General features: G+C 46.9%; 1 protein-coding gene across 1 annotated transcript; it reads right to left on the bottom strand.

Annotated features, from left to right (window-relative positions):
• Positions 1 to 12,867: 12,867 nt before the first annotated feature.
• On the bottom strand, positions 12,868 to 16,460 carry LOC310710886 (uncharacterized protein; the record flags this gene model as incomplete). The annotated part of the gene is made up of 2 exons (XM_083512185.1): positions 15,782 to 16,460; positions 12,868 to 13,406 (listed from the first exon to the last, which is right to left on the bottom strand). Exons 1-2 carry the CDS (start codon positions 16,449 to 16,451, stop codon positions 12,868 to 12,870), a joined length of 1,209 nt encoding a protein of 402 aa, XP_083368311.1. The 5' UTR covers positions 16,452 to 16,460.
• Positions 16,461 to 17,557: the final 1,097 nt, after the last annotated feature.

The raw sequence follows: 17,557 nt of genomic DNA, 5'->3' as shown, positions 1-17,557 counted from the left end.
TCATGTGGATTACCAAGATAATGCATGTGAAATTTTGAATAAGTCTAAGGCTGCAATCCTCTACCACTTACCGGGGTGTGACCCACATTGAACTCAGAGGAGTTGCTATGATTTAGCAGGCACCCTCAGAATCCAGCCTGCTTCCCTTACTTCAGGAATAACAGTGGCTTTTCATTACGAGGTCTCCCTGGGAGGTTTCCCTTCAGACAAAAAAACTACTCACTTCCTGCCCAGTCTCCTTGTTAATAAAAACAAAACCTCCTTGTCAGGGAACTGCCATCAGCTCAGAAGCAAGAGATGGAAGGGCAGTTGTGTTATAGGGAGCCTCCGAAAATCTTGCGAAGCAGTTCCTCTTCCTGCGAGGAGGAAAGCCCCACCTCCAGTGGAGAAGAGGGGCAAGGACCAGAGGATGCTAGGGAGAGCCTTAACACTGAGCCTGAACAAACCGGAGAGGCGGGAAGCACGCCCTTGCCAGCGCCCATTCTGCGCAGTAGTCTTCGCCACAGGGAGGGGCGGAAAAGGCTGGGGGCAATGCAACTTTTATGCTGGGGGAGGTACAAAAACCGACCACTCCCAGATTCTGCTAGCGACTGAGCCAGACATGAACTTACGACGCTCTTCACTGTAAATAGTTTGCACCAAGAATAAAGCCTGTAAAAGACAGGTCAGAGTCTAGCCTGGTTACTCTCGAGTAACCACAGCAGCATCTGACACTCTTGATACTTTCTTATCCCTACTGCACCTTTCTCTAGGCACAGGTTCTATCATATTCCCTGGGTTGGAGGCTTCTGCTCAAACCTCACCTCCCAAAAGGCCTTACTGTTGTAATCTTATCTCTGCAGTTTATGTCTCTCTTTTGGTTTTGGGCCTCTCATTCACAGCTGGTGCCTCACTGAGACAGAACCCCCCCCCCTTTCTTTCTTTTCTTTCTTTTTGTCCACCCAGCAGCTCTCAGCTCTCAGCCTCTCTCCCCTTTAATATTGGTAGTCAGAGGGGAAAAAATCCCCCTAGCACCTCTTCTGACACACTCATCTCTGTAGCTTCTCCATCTCCCTCACATGGATTTTCTTCTGTGTAGACAGAATCATAAATGAACATCAAGGGTTATCAAGTCTAACCTCCTGCAAGTGTTGGGAATGCACTGTTACAGCACCCCTGAGAGGTAGGCATCCGGCTTCGGGTTCAAAACATCTAACAAAAGGGATCCCACCACTTTCTGAGTCAATTTGTTCTACAGCTCACACTCTGATTTTTAGACTAAATCCCATTTCTTGTAATTTGATCTTGTTAATTTGGGTCCTTACTTCTGGAGCAATGGAAAACAAATTTTCTCCATCATCCAGGTGACGATTCCCTCAGGTGTTTGATTTATTTAGTGCAACTCAGACTTGGCACAATAATTGGAAGTTGCCCTTGTTTGTGAACACCCTCTTGCTTAACAAAAAGAGTGGATGGTTAGAGCTGTTATTTTTCAGTAGATGGCAGTGCAGTTCTGCGTAGTAAAGTGAGATATAGAATATACTACTCAGGAAAATACATAATCATTAAGCAATTCCTGCCTTAAAGTCCCAAGTCTTCATTTAGGGAAGAGTTTGGGAATATGTTGCCTTAACCCAGCTAATACACAAACAATATGCATGCACAACTGTGAACTCAGACAACTTCTCGGTTCCTCTATTATTCTTATTCATATTCTTATGGTTTATTATATTTGTTAGTTGCTTTTCTCAAAGAGTGACCCAAAGTGACTTACATTAAAAGCAATTAAGAACAACCAAGTAAAAACCCCGAAACACAGCTATACAGATAAAAGGCAGGACTTCTAGATCCCACCCAACTAAAAGAAGTCACACTACAACACGCTTCAAATTAATGACCCAAAGCTTGGAAACTGGAAAAGTGCTATTTCAAGAAGTTAATTGCTCTAACACAGTTCTCATACACCACCCCTCAAAATCAACTGAGGTATCAATGAATGTATCACTGAAGGTATCACTGAAGGTATCAGTGAAAGCTGTAAGACCAGTGGACCTCCTGATGTTATTGGACTCTGACCTGCATCAGCCCCAGGCAACATGGCCAGCAATCAGGGATGATGGGATTCTAGCCCACCAACATCTGAAGGGCCACAGATGCCTCATCTTGCTGGAACCCTTTATGATCTGATCTACTCCTGAAGACACAGAACACATAAAATGTGTGGGATTCACCTGCGGGGGGGGGGGACTCCTGGACTGTCCCCATCAATGTCTGAGGAGCATTCGCCCTTAATATTTCAGCAGACCAAGCTACTTTTAAGACCGCAGGCCTTAAAAGACCCCTGCTTTCCCGTAAAGTGACGCTCTTAACAGGTTGGATTAGCTTTTCCACTGAAGATTTATTCCTGTCTATTAACTTGTGCTGGCACCAGCACTTTATTGCCAATTTCATGTTGCAACTACCACAGTAGGGAGTTTATACTTCCCCAGAGGTAGCTCAGTGCAAAAAGAGACAGTTGCTGCTGGAAGATAAAGCTGTCATTCGCAGCATCCCTCAGGAATAAGCAACATAGAAGATGATGCTGAGGTCTCCAAGATTTGGATAACTCTTCCTATCTTCCCACACAGAGATAATTATCGCAGAATGGTTATCCTGTGTGCATTTATTTGGGAGTCATTCCCATGTAACTCAGTGAGGCCTTCCAAGAGACTCTGCTTAGGATGAGGCTTTAGGGCTTTCCTGATCAAAGGAAGCATTTTTATTTCTACTCTAACTTCTTGTGGGAAGGCGGGGACCTTGGCTGCACACACCCCATATGTTTAAAGCACTGGAGTTTACCCCTCACAGAGCTACAATTCCCAGCACACTGTACACAGCCCATGAAATAAAATGTGGAGAATGAGAAATGAGTGAAAGTGGGAAGTAATTACAGTGTGTAGGCAAAAATAAAGGAAAAGGAAAAAAGTCATTAGCATAGCTCTGTTAAGATGCACTTTCTCTGCTGGGAATGATCAGTATAATAAAAACACAGTAAATAGATTGGGCATTGCAGGCTGATCATTCGCATGTTTACTCAAAAATGAATTCCACTGAGGTCAATGGAAGCAAATGTTCATAGGATGGATGATTTGGTTTGGTTTTAGAAAATTACAACTTGTCTTTCGTTCAAGATTTGCACAGAGGGGAATAAAATAAAAGAGAAATAAAAGGCAGCTATCAGTAACATACAAGTAACAAAACAGACAACAGGGACAAAATCAAAACCACAAGAGTGAATAGTCCTGGTCATAAAAACAGCAAATAACCATTTTAAAAAATCCTTAAAGAAAATAGGGCATTCGTAAACAGATATATATATTTGTTGTTGTCGTTTAGTCGTGTCCGACTCTTCGTGACCCCATGGACCAGAGCACGCCAGGCACTTCTGTCTTCCCCTGCCTCCCGCAGTTTGGTCAAACTCATGCTGGTAGCTTCGAGAACACTGTCCAACCATCTTGTCCTCTGTTGTCCTCTTCTCCTTGTGCCCTCCATCTTTCCCAACATCAGGGTCTTTTCCAGGGAGTCTTTTCTTCTCATGAGGTGGCCAAAATATTGGAGCTTCAGCTTCACGATCTGTCCTTCCAGTGAGTACTCAGGGCTGATTTCCTTAAGAATGGATAGGTTTGATCTTCTTGCAGTCCATGGGACTCTCAAGAGTCTCCTCCAACACCATAATTCAAAAGCATCAATTCTTTGGCGATATATATATATATATATATATATATATATATATATATATATTCTCACACATGTTAAGTCTTTACAACTGCCCTGTAAGGTTGGATGATATTTCCTGTATTTCAGATTTGAGGCTTAGATTGAGACAGAATAGTGGCTTGCCTAAATACACCTTAGATTGTGGCTAAGCTGGTATTTGAACTCAGACCTCACAGCCCAATGCAGGACGTGGATCCTTAGTAGTAAGCCCACTGAGTTCAATGGGGCTTACTTACAGGTAAGTGTGCACAGGGTTGCAGTCTCATTTACTATGTTTTGCTAGAGGCCATATCAAAATGCATTTAAAGAGCAAAGCCCCAAGCATGCCTACTCAAAAGTAAATCCTATAGTTTTCAATAGGGTTTACTTACAGGAAAGCAGGCATAGGGCTGCTTCCTTATGAATCGCCCCACTGCATTATACTCATATGCCTGATATGTTTTCAACGTCTAGGATTACAAATTCTCTACTGGATTTCTACACAGAGAAAAGCTGCACTGCTTGAACTGATAATTATATATTTCAATTTTTAACTTAAAAAACAGTCTTATCTAAACCTCATATCAAAGTTATTTTTTGAAGGTCCCACGTTCAAGGAGTTCTCGCTTGTTAGAAGCATAGAGGCTAATTGCAAACACATAAAATTAATACCTTTCACAGCGCCACGGCAGTTTCCCCATAGTAAACAAAAGGATGCTTTAATTTATTCAGTATAACATTAATTGGACTCGCATTGCTAGACTGAGTGGTCACAAGATTTTATTTTCTTCCTCAAAGGCATGGCAGTGAATATTAAGCAGATGCCTACGTGGGCTCTTTCGCTTGTTGATGTTGTAAATTGTCCTTCTTGTCAAGCCTCATAATTGCACCATCATTTGAGGAATCACACCCTGAAAGGCCTTTTAAATGAATTAATATATGAAGGTGGTTCTAGTCCCTTGGAAACACTTACAAAATGGGGTGATCAGATAATGGCTCATCAACAGCACAGTCCAAACGCTTGGCTGCTCAGAAGGCAGGCCTGCTGAGTTCAGTGGAGCTTATTCTCTAGCAAGTGCAAATACGGTTTCAGCTGAAAACTTCAAAGTCACACGCGGGGAATTATAAGAAGAGGAGAGCCTTGCATTAGAAGTCTTGAAGGGATGAAGGGGGATTTATCTGTTGATCTAAATCAGGGTAGCCAGTGTGGTGATGGGAGCTTTAGTTCAGGAGGCATCATATTGAGAATATTACCTGGATGTCAAACTAACGCAGAAATTACTCAAATCCATGCTGAACTTGATGTCATAGTTGGTTCAGGCTGCTTGGAGGACCCTGGAGCAGCATAAAATTACAGGTTGTTTCAGTCGCAGCCTGAGGAGATCAACAGGACAACTGTGGCAGTGAAGCTGACTACATGTCCTCTCTATTCCTGCTCATCATGGCTGGTAAAATCTAGTAGGAGGGGGTTGACTGGATGGGTCCTGTGCATCATTAATGCCTCAATACAGAAGGGAGTTATGCCCACCTCCATTAAAGAGGTGGAGTGTGGGTGGCGCTGTGGTCTAAACTACTGAGCCTCTTGGGCTTGCCAATCAGAAGGTTGGCAGTTCGAATCCCCACGACGGTGGTGAGCTCCCATTGCTCTGTTCCAGCTCCTGCCAACCTAGCAGTTCAAAAGCACGCCAGTCCAAGTAGATAAATATGTACTGCTGTGGCAGGAAGGCAAACAGCGTTTCTGTGCGCTCTGGTTTCCATCATGGCGTTCTGTTGCGCCAGAAGCAGTTTAGTCAGGCCCGGAAAGCTGAAAGCAAGATGAGCGCCACAACCCCATAGTCACCTTCGACTGGACTTAACTGTCCAGGGGTCCTTTACCTTCAACTTTTACCTGGTGTGACCAGTCTTGAACAGTCTCTCCTTGCATCCAGAGATTTTATAAAACCACCATCCGGTCTCTAATTTTCCCTTTCTGAGCTAAGCGACAAAGTGGTAGCAACAGGACGCAGGCCAGCTGTCTGTGGACAATCAAATCTATCCCATTTCCCCCCTCATATTCCAGGTAAAATATCAGTATTACTTCCAAAGTGTATCTGAAACATCACAGAAGTTCTGGTTTGACTCCAGCAGGGCATACAAATTCAATGATATGATCAACTCATTTGTATATAGATTTTTAATTATAAATCTTGGGAAACAAGTCGCTAATAAAAAGACTACCCAAAAACTTAATTTGCTAGTCACTACAAACCCATTTTGAGATGCCATTATAACGGCATCATGCTGCCTTTTGTGTGTTAAGGCTGAACATCAGTCTTTCGTCTTTCTGCTAATGCTCCCTAGCAGGCTGTCTTGCCACCTAACACTGCATGTGGTGCTATGTGAAAAATTAAATACCGTACATCTCTTCTTCTTTGGTTTGCAGTAGTAGTTTTGTTAGCGCAGCCTTCACCAACCTTGTGTCCTCCAAATATTTTGCACTACAACTCCCATCAACCCCAGCCAGCATGACAAAGTTTTGGTTAGTGGCATCAACTCTTCAATCTTGTTCCTTCTGCTCATAATAAGGCAGCTCCCCATGTTCCTAAAGGGATATTGTAAGTCCCATAGCGCCTTCAGTCCCAGATTGGGGTTGGTAGACTCTGATGGGAGAGGAGGAGGGAAACGAAGGCAAATGGGAGTGGGAAGCTGCAACACCAGAGCAGAATCTAGTGAATGGACAATCTCCTCCCGAACCTTGCAGGCTTTGATGGTGAGGCAGGAGTCTCAGGGAAATAGCATTATTGGAGTCTGGGGAGGGAAATGATCTGCAGCCTTCAGGTGGCTGAACAGAATTTGGGGTGAAGAGGGCGTGTTTTCAGCACTTGCTCCACAGACAAGTCAATGGCTCTGATAAATGGAAGAGATGTGCTCCCCCTCAATGAAGCACATGCTTTCAGATGAGATATCCCTGCAGGACTACACCTTTTCAACTGTTCATATTATGTGTGGAAACACCTATGGTGTACACTTGTGAAGGCTTCCATTCAGTCAGGAACCCCAGTTGTGGAGGGTGGGTGCCTGTGTGGAAATCCTCACTCACACATTAAATGTGTGAATGTGTTCAGTTCTTGGTCAGAATAGCACACCAACATTGGTGGTATTGCTGCCCTGTTTGGTTCCTCCACTCTCTGCTCACACATTTGGTTAGCATGGGACTCCCACCCCAAACAGGGAAGTACAACTATTAAAAAGGTGACACCTAAGTCCCTTTGCACCTGATAACCTTACATGTAAGGGAGCTTAGACAATCCTATTTAGCAAATTACACTATGGTGCTCTGAGAACTGGGCCGGCCCTTACATTAGGCAGAAAGAAGCAACCAGGAAGCATGAAAAAGGCAGCCAACTTTCTTTCTTTTTAAGGTATCATAATTTTACTCACAGAGAGAGGGGCTTGTGGGGTTATTTTTTTACCCCTTAGGTATCAAAGTAACATGGCCACCTTTGGTTACTGTATGCCAACATAGGCAGAAGGAATGCATTTTCTGTTCTGCTTCAGGCGGCAAAATGTCTTGGGCCACCCTGACCATACTTGGTGAAATTATATTCTCCATGCAAATTATACCCTCCTGTTTTAAAAACAAAACAGACCTTTCTGGATGTGAATCACGTAACTGCCTCAAAATAACCTGCTAAACTTTAGCAGGCTGAATTCTTGGAGCCAAATTCTGACGCTTCTATCCTAAATACACAAAGGTGAATATGAAACCAATTGAAGTGGTTTTATGACTGGGGCCTACACCACATTTTAAATTCTAAGGTAATTAATCTTCCAAGAAACTCTAAACCATGTGTTGTTTTCATCCTTACACATTTTGCTTAGAAAAATGACACATCCTTACTGGAAAGTCAGATGTAACACAAATGTGTGCATAAAAGAGCTAACTTGCTTAGCATAAAACCCAAGAACCCTTTTTAATGATTGAAAAATGCAACATGCTTTTTTTTAGAAAGGAAGGAAGAAAGAAAGAAAGAAAGAAAGAAAGAAAGAAAGAAAGAAAGAACAATGTATTATTTTACCTCCAGTGTCTCTATTTTGTGAATGAATTCATAACTGTGAGTGCTGTCTCCAGGGAAACTCTCAACATGAATGGTAATACTCTGAAAATGAATGAAGATCAATTACCTTCCACTCCTTGCACGTGTGCAGCACATGTAAATAAGGGCAATTGGGTCTAATGGAAATGTAGCAAGGAAGAGATTTTTCTGCACAAGCACATCCGTCATACTAATGGATACATTTCTGCCATGCCTCAGTAGGATGAACTTCAAGGAGAAACATGTTGGATGAGGGAGATCAACTCTTAAATTCTTGCTCAGACATTGATGAGGAGGACCAACAGCTAGCACACTTGGGCCCCATCTGTGCAGTAAGTACAGTGGTACCTCGGGTTAAGTACTTAATTTGTTCCGGAGGTCCGTACTTAACCTGAAACTGTTCTTAACCTGAAGCACCACTTTATTATAATTTTTTTTTTTTTAATTTGGTTTTCTGCTTTTATAAAGACAAAACAGACACAAAGAAAAGACAAAAGACAAAACATGTATAAAATCAGCAAATCCCCATTTCATAACCTTGTTCCCTGACTTCCCCCCACCCCCCCTCATGCATCCCAGTTTCAAGATTATGTCAGCAAGTTGATATTTCTCCTTTTAACAATCTTATTCATCTTATTTCCTTTTTTATGATAAAAATTAAATTTCATAAGTTGGACTTAAGTTCTCTTCCATCGATTTTCATTTTATCTTAATTAAAAGTCATCTTAACCAAACCTAAAAGTCTTGAGTGTTTTTAAGAGTCTCTTCTTCCCTCCCTCCCATCCCCGGTTTTTGTCCCTTCCCAATAAAAATCCAAAGTCGAAGTTCTCAGCCTGGGTTCCTCACGTCCGAGGCTTTCAAATCTATTTCCGTTCCTCTCCGCCTGTCCTGTTGGTAATCCTTTATAGCAGTCGTCAGATCTGGGAAAAATTCCTTCACCATCAAAGTATGTCCTCTTCCGACAAAAAGATTCAAAGGTAACTGCTGAAGTATTTCCACAAAGTCAATCTCTTCCAAGTCAAAGTCCAAACGGAGGCCCCAATCATATTTCTTTATTTTAAATTCCTGTACTCCATTTTGTCTTGGGACCTCCTCCTTCTTCTTCTGTATCTCTTGCAGACTTGTGGTGGAAATGTTCCCAGCGTCTCCTTGCTTGTATTCCACAGATGTCAACTTTTGGTTGTTGCTTCCCAGGATTACTTCTTCTTTTTCTTGTTGTTTAGTCTCTTCCAACTCTGTAGATATTGTTTCCCAATCAGCTGTGGATTCTTTCTCATTAAGGTCCTCAATACAAAGAGCAGAGTTGCCTGTTCCCAAGGTCATAGTCTCAAGTTGTTTGTTCATGGCCAAACTCTGCTCCTGTAAGATTCCCACCAATTGAAACATCCTTTCGATTTCCACTAGTAACTTTCCTTCCACAGCCATTGTATCCATTGTAGTTTCACAGAGTTCCCCCTAGGGGGAATCTGGTTACTTATTTGCCTTTTCACCAACAATCCTTTAACTGATTATTGTTACTTTGTTTCCAACAGTTTCAACTCAATTATAACTCGTCTTAGTCCATAGGAATCTTAAATGGCAATTTCTCACTTTAAACCGCCCGTTTGGCAGCTTTGACAGCTGTCAAACTCCGCAGCTCTAACGCAGGCACAAAGGCAGGACGTTCCCGAGCCCGGGAGGGGGGGGTTGTTTAAAACAAAGGCTCTTCCAACACTCCGCTCTGCTGCTCAAATTTGCCTTTCCAAATCTTGGAAGTTACTGTCCTTTTGAAACTCACCCTTTACAGGGTAGGCACTCCAGCTTAGCTCTTCTATCGTTGCTCTGGATCGTCTGCAAGGGGGGGGGATGGGGACTTCCTTTTGGCACACCCCCCCGGTCGTCTCAAATTCAGAAGGTAAAAAATTTTAACGTTCAGTTCCAGATTACTCACGGGTTCTTTTTTTCAGTCCAAATTTCAAGGAAGGAAGTCAGCGCTCTCCAGTTATGGCTCGCGGCTTCGCTCAGCGGCGGTAGCGATCGACTCTCAGTGCCGCGCCGTCCCCCGTATCCCCTCCATAGCCTTTAAAAAGGCTCTTCGCGAATCAGGGGGGGCGCTTAAGGCACCCGCCGAGTCTTCAGTCCGCAGGCATCCGCGCCTGCGGTTTTTAAGGGTCCCCGTGTCGCCGGCACGGCAAAGACCCATCCACCGCTGAGCCGATTCCCTCCGGAGCTCGGAGGGAATCCGCCATTCCCAGATCGCGCCAACCCGGAAGTCCTGAAGCACCACTTTAGCTAATGGGGCCTGCTGCTGCCGCCGCGCCACCAGAGCACGATTTCAGTTCTCATCCTGAAGCAAAGTTCTTAACCTGAAGCACTATTTCTGGGTTAGCAGAGTCTGTAACCTGAAGCATATGTAACCTGAAGCGTATGTAACCCGAGGTACCACTGTACATTTAAAGCAGTAGCACAACGCTTTAAATAGCCATGGTTCCCCCCAAATAATCCTCAAAACTGCAGTTTTTAAAAGGGTTTTGCAAGTTGTTAAGAGACCCCTATTCCCCACACAGATGAACAATTCCAACAGTGGTTTAAGATTCAATCCCACTTCCCAGGAACTTTGGGAATTGTAGTTCTGTGAGATGAATAGACTGTCTAGCAACACTCAGCATTCTTAACAACTACGATTCCCAGAATTCTGTGAGGGAAGTCATTACTGTTGCTGTTTTATCAGATAGGGCCTTAATTAGAAACTGACGATTAAATGAGTTCTTCACTTCTTAAGAAGGGCCATCATGGATCAGGCCACAGATAGTCCTATCGTCCATGATGTTAAAGCATCAAAGTTGGTGGCTTTTACTACATTTTGCCCTTAATAGGATGCACAGAAATTTAGTAGAGAGAGTAGTTTCTGATTCAAAGGTTAAATTATGGGGAAAGCCTCCCCTCAGTTTCTCTATATCAGGCACAGAAAAACAAAGTATTGGGTTGGTGGGGGGCAAGGAGAGAAATTTAAATAATGGCTATGAATCTGCTTTGATTGAAGCAGCGATACCATCAGCAAGAACATGTTCTGCTGCTACATTTATGGATCGGTATACAATTCTTTAGACAAAAATAAGTAAAACTGATGTTTTGAGTTTTAAGAAGCATAGGACTTGCTGTTCCAGATTAGTAGGAAATCTGTCTAGTCAAGCATTCTGTCTCCAGAAGCAAGGTGTTAAAATAATGTCTACCACACGTTATTCAAGTCCAGCAGTAAAGGCCTCAGGGTCAGTTAAAGCTCTGAATGTGGAGTTCTATCTATCTGTCTATCTATCTATCTATCTATAACTCAAGATGTTGGTGGGCTGGTGTAGGGTAGCTTAAGAATTCTTCAGTGAAGCCTCTTCTCCATATTCCACAGTCTAGAGAAGCTTGCAATGTGGTAACAAGGCAGAGAGCCTTCTCTGTGGTGGCACCCCTTCTTACAGGAACAACTGGTGTCACTGCTATAATCATACCAGCACCAGGTTAAGACTTGCTTATTTGCCAAGGCATTTTAAGTTTTGTAAACAGGTTCAGCCTGCTCTGTTGTTTGAGTATGTATTGCGTGCTGAGGTCCCCCAAAACACCCTTATCCCAAATAACTCACACTTCACACATAATTTTTGTTTAAGGTTTTTGGCATAATTTTGGCCACAACTTTATTTTCATACAAATTGTGAGTGGTTGCTTAGGCATTGGTTAAGACTATCTGTCCCCCCCCCCCCCGCTTTGGGGACAGCACTGACTTCCGGATTCCAGCGGAAGCCAGTGTGGAGGAACAAGATCAGGGATAACTGGAGCTGCGACACAGACCCACAGCTTCTCCCCGCATGCTCCTAGGGGCTTACGCGGCCCAAACCCGATTCCAGGGGTTTGGACGAAAGGATGGTAAGCCCCTGAATTCCTTTAACGGAATTCCCGTGTTGCAGCTTCACCTGAGGGGTAGGCACAGCCAATCCATACCCCTCCACCAACCAATTTAAACCAATGCCTAACCGCCACCTGAGCCCTTACGCTCACCGCCAACCACTCACAAACCTAAACATACTCTCAACTTAGCCACCACTGAACTCAACCATAAATCACACCCAACAGAGGTAAGATGAACCCCATCAAACCTGTAGCAATCAGTGGCTTTAGCCTTAATATCTGGATGGGGAATCACAAGCCCACCCAGATCAGACACCAACTTGCTGGCAGCTGAATTAATACGCTTTCGCGCCCTTTCAGTGGCCGCAGGACAGGGACTACCCCTCCAGACACAACGCTGGAGCAACTGTGACCAAATTAGCTTAGTATTGGGCACTAAGGTCGCCAGATCCCTCAAATCCTGCAAAATAATAGCACGTAAAACATAACAGGAAAAAGAAACCATATCATTTTCCCCAAGCTGCACCACAATCGCCGTAGGGGGGCCCTCCAGGAGAACACGCCTCTGCATTAGCGGTAAGAACTCCTTCCACCGCATCCCCCTTCTGGAAATCCAGGACACTTGTACGTGCTGCGGAAGGCCAAGGCCAGCTCCCCATTCAGATTGCCGAGCTCTGCAAGCAGCCCAATGCACAATACTGTGCCCCACTATCCAAACCCGGACAGTGGGTAGACCTAGGGTAAAACAAAAGATGTGAGTACCAGGAATCGACATCATTTACGCACATAACCCCTGTATGCGTCCGACTTCCAGCGACCCAGGTCTTTAATCCTCTTAGCCGACAAGCCCCAATGGGCGGCTGTAGTTGCTGCCCCAATCCTGAATGAATGCGGAGCAAACTCCGCAGCCGCGTAGCCACAAGCAGCAATGACCTTGCGCAAAACACCAGTAAATTGATGACGTGCCAATGGACGCCCATCCTCATGAATAAACAGGGCCCCCGCCCCTGTGGGCCGCAACGCCATATATTTCTGGAGATCCTTAACTGGGCAAGGGCCCCCCCGCCCAGTAGCTGGGAGCCTAATAACTGCCCCTCTGCCCAGTTGATCAGTTTTGGAACTCCTAACCAGGATCTGCAATTCAGACTGAGACAAGCTCACATCCTGCAGCAACAAACCCCTCGAACCCCCCTCCTGCTTAGGTTCACACACCACCTCCCCAAGCCGCAGGGCTCCGAAAAAAGCTATGGAATAGGCTGCGGAAAATAACCTCAAACTTAGACCAACAGACGCCCTTAAGTTTATTTCGCATTTCGGACAACAAGGCAAACGTTATTGGCCTCCTCGTAACCGTCCTGGAGGGGCAAAGTCGGCCCCACCCTTCCAAAGCCTTGCGCACTACGAACTTCCCACATGGGTCATTATTGAAATAAACTTTGCTAAAGAAAGAAATAGCAGCCGCATGTAATCTCAGCGTCCTGGCAGCCCTCCGCATCTGAAATAGATGCGCCAAATATTGGAGCACCTGTGCTGTAGACTGAGGTGTGTAATTTTCCCCTACCACCGATTGCCCAGTAAAATGCAAGAAATCGGTCCAAGCCTTCTTATAGGACCTCAGTGTGGAGGGGGCAACGGATGCAGCTACTCCCTGTAAAACTAAGTGCTGCCAAGGTTCCAGAGATGATCCGGGAAAAATTCCGGACGGTCTCGAGCCACTGGCGCCAGGGACCTGAACCGCTGCATCTGAAAACGGGACAGAGCATCGGCAATCTCGTTAGACACTCCAGGCACAAAACGAGCAGAAAACACAATATTAAAACGCAAACAATGCAAAACAAAACCCCTCAACAAGGCCGATACCCTAGGTGAACGTGAGGACTGCTTAGCTAACACGTTCACCACCGCCAGGTTGTCTGTCCAGAAACACACTCGACGGTCCCTGAATTGCTCAACCCACAAATGAACAGCCACTACAATGGGAAAAAACTCAAGAAAGGTTAAATCCCGAGTTATGGCTTCCCCACGCCAGGCTAAAGGCCAACGCTCGGCACACCACCTGCCATCCCAATATAAACCAAATCCCAACGACCCTGCAGCATCAGAGTGCACCTGAAAATCAGTATAAAGGTTCAAAGTGTCCTGCCAGAGAGACACCCCATTGAATTCCTCCAGGAATTCCAACCATATACGAAGGTCAGCACGCACTTGAGCTGACAGGCGCACCCTGTGTCTTGGTGATTTCAAACCTGACATAAGTCTGGCCAATCAGGAACAAAAAGGTCGCCCTGGGGCGACCACCCTGCAAGCAAAGTTTAGGTGGCCCAACAGAGACTGCAGTTGCCGCAGGGTAACCTTTTTCAAGGGGATGAGTTCAGCAATGATAGCCTTCAGCGTGAGTATCTTATCCGCCGGCAAACTGGAAGTTTGAGCCACCGTATCCAGCAAAATCCCCAGGTAAGTCAGCTGCGTAGAAGGACCCTCGGTCTTCTCCGCAGCCAACGGCACGCCCAGTTCCTCGGTCAAAGCCGCAAAAGCCTGCAGCAACACCACGCAGTTCCCCGTATCACTAGCTGAGGCCACTAAATAATCATCCAAGTAATGAGTGACTCCGCCCAAACCAGTTCTTTTGCGCAGAGCCCAGTCCAAAAATGAACTAAAACATTCAAAGGCCGCACAGGCTACCGAGCAGCCCATGGGCATGGCCTTATCAAAGTAAAATTCCCCATCAAACTGAAATCCCAGCAACCAGAAGTCATCAGGATGAATCGTGAGCAGCCGAAACGCAGACTCAATGTCACATTTGGCTAGCAAAGCACCCTTTCCAAATTTTCTTATCATCTTGATCGCTTGATCAAGTGATGCATATTTCACCGAACAAAGCTCCGGGGGAATAACATCATTTACTGATGTGCCCCTAGGGTGTGAAAGGTTGTGTATCAGGCGAAATTCCCCCGGAGTTTTCTTGGGCACTATACCCAATGGTGAAATATGGAAATTAGGAAAGGGGGGAACCGCAAAGGGGCCGGCCATACGGCGTAAAGCCAGTTCCTTCCCAATTTTCTTACGCGCCACCTCTGGCATATCCCTCACAGACTTCTGGTTTGAAGGGTTTCTGGCTACAGGATTTGCCGCCACTGGGATTCGAAAACCTAGGGAGAAACCGTCACGCAAGTATGATGCTGCCTCCTGCAGAGGGTATAACTGTAACAATGACAACAACGGCTGTAGCTTAACTGGGGTATAAGCTAAAGAAAAAAGCACATTACTTTCCCGCACTGGCGGCTGCAGCCTGGGGGGCGACTTTTGGGGGCTGCTGAGAGCCCCCCCCCCCTTACGAAAGGGCCGTCTAACACCTGTACAAGCAGATGCTGGATGGTTCCCTGAGCACTTCTCACAACTATGCGAATACCTGCAGAACTGGCGCTGACAGGTACCTTTGTTAAAATCCCAGCAAAAGAACTTGCGACCCGTCTTAGCTGGCGCATTCCTAGCTTTTTGCTGTTCAGGGAGCTTATTGTCAATACGTGGAGCCACATAAGTGGTCCAAACATCCAAATCTTTTCTGTCCCAGCGGGCAGTGGGGATCTTGGCAGCCCTGCGTCTGAAATTCTCATCATAGGAAATCGCAGCGGATGCTCCAGCCATCGTAAATGCTGAGCGAACTATGGATAAATAGACCCATAAATGCATCAACCTCCGTGGGTAGGCCGCTGCCACCACTCCTGCAAACACCTGAAAACTATCAAGCCAACGCTCGAAAGTCCTTTCCGCCTTTGGCACCACCGCCCTCTTTTTTGTGGCCGCCTTATCCAGGGAATCCTGGCCCTCCTGAGGGGGTGCCAAGCTAAATATGTCAATGTAACGACCATCCAGAATCCTGGATCGCAGCTTCGTAGTTAAGTGGGCACCTGGTATAATGTCCCTGGCTGAATTGGTGGAAACTCTCACATCAGGCAGGAGGACCCCGTCCCTACAGTCCAGCACCGCCCCATACTTTGCCCTATGAGAGTTTGCCCTCCTCTCCCAAGCCCATTTTGGGAGCCCCGATGTCTCGCCAAAGCCCCAGTATAATGAGAGTGAAGTTTCCTCATCACTACTGGAGGTTTGAGACAACGTACCTGCAGAAGAGGATGAGGTGTCTCTCCGTCTCCTCTTAGCACGCTTCTTAGAACTCTTTTTTCGGCGACGGAGCCCACCTGAGGACGACCTTGGAGGGAGAGGAAGGCTGTCCTCCACTGAGGATTCGGATGCGCCACCCTGCAGCACGTCGTCTGGAAGCAACTGAGAAGAGACTAAAGGTGAGTGACCAGGAACAGACCTCACCACTGACGGGGCCTGTCCAACTGAACCCCGTGCCGCCCGAATCCGGGTGGATGTCCTTCGCCTAGTCTGACCCTTGGGGCCACCCCGTACCCTTGGCGCTGCAGCTTGGGAGACAGGTAAGGCCGTCGATTGGGATAATTGCGTAGTACGCGAAGGACCCCCAGCTAACAAATCCTCCCCCTCATCTTCCGCAGAAGATGAAACCGAAGGAAGAGCGTCAACAGGCGGGGCTGGGCTAGCAGGAGAAGTCGTTGGAGTTGAACAGCGTTGAATCAAACCATCCATTTCAGCCTCAACACGCGCTAACGCCACTGGGTCATCGGCCAAGCCAGTGACCATGGATTGAAGGCGTCTCACAGATCGCTGTGGCACTGGAGATCGCAAAGCTTGGGACGGGCCTTTTATGGGCCGCTTTGCTGACGAAGCCGGATCGGGCCTCCTAGACACCTTCTTCTTTGGAGCCATACCTGCTACTAGTAAAACAATAACAAAAATTAATGCAAGGCAACCGGTGTTCTGTGCTATAACCGAACAGTCAAGCAGGCAAAAACAACAAATCCAATTAGCTACAACTAAATGGCCCACCAGCAGGTGGCGCAGCTAGCAAGTCAGGCCAATGGTAAGGCTGCAGTACAGCAAACAGCCACTAGAGGTCAGCACACCATGAGGAGGCAGTAGAAAATGGCGCTCCCGCCAAAATTCCCCAAAATGGAGGCCTCCCCACTGCCCCCGGCAGAAGGCCTCCCACCTAGGCCCAAGCAGGCCTAAGCAGGCCTCCAATCCCCAAAGTTCAAAAAAGGCCCAACTCTGCAGGCCGCAGGCGCCGCAGCGCGGCTAAAACCGCTAGAGCTCGGAGTCGGGGGGGTGCCCCAACCGGGCCTCCCCAACCCTGCCCGGCTCGCGCCGAAAACAAGCGCCGCGAGTCAGGCGGCTCCCACGTCGCCTGCGCGGAGCCTCCGGCCAGCCGGCCCTCCCCGGCTACCAAGAGCGCGCCGAAGCGCGCGAAAGGGAGCCGCCGCCGGGAGAGGCCACTACGTGGGGGAGTGGGGGGGGCGAAGCTCCAGAGGCCCGCGGCAACCAGCCCGGGCCTAGGCCCAACCAGGCCCGGCCCGACCCGGGCCGAAAAAACAAGCGCCGAGCGGCGCACGCGGATCGGCGGCTCCAACGGCGCCTGCGCGGAGCCTCCGCGCCAGCCGGCCTGCCCTGTTAAGAGCGCACCGAAGCCCGCGAAATGGAGCCGCCGCCGGGATCGATCAGGGGAGGAAGGTAAACGGTCGTTTTAAAACTGAGTGGGGGGGGTTAAAGCTCCGGAGCCCCAAAGGCCAAGTCACCTCCTGCCTGGCGCTCCAACTGAGGACCAGGCCGAGAGGCCTAGGATCTGCCCCCCCCTCCCAGCCACCCCCCAGCAGCCCCACGGGACCCGAAGTCCACAAGGAAGGACGGGAGGGAAGGCTAATACCAGGGAAGACAAAGTCGGGTAAACAATTAATTGAAAACTAACAGAAAGAGAAGCGAATAAATAAAATAAAGGAGGGGGGGTAGAGTTTGGGGAGATAAAAACGAAAAGCCAA

Source organism: Podarcis liolepis (genome assembly GCF_965112155.1).
Source record: "Podarcis liolepis genome assembly, chromosome: 1".
In the NCBI taxonomy this organism is placed as follows: Eukaryota; Metazoa; Chordata; class Lepidosauria; order Squamata; family Lacertidae; genus Podarcis; species Podarcis liolepis.
The sequence above is the reverse complement of the archived record's forward strand: the minus strand, read 5'-3'. Positions and strand labels throughout refer to the sequence as shown.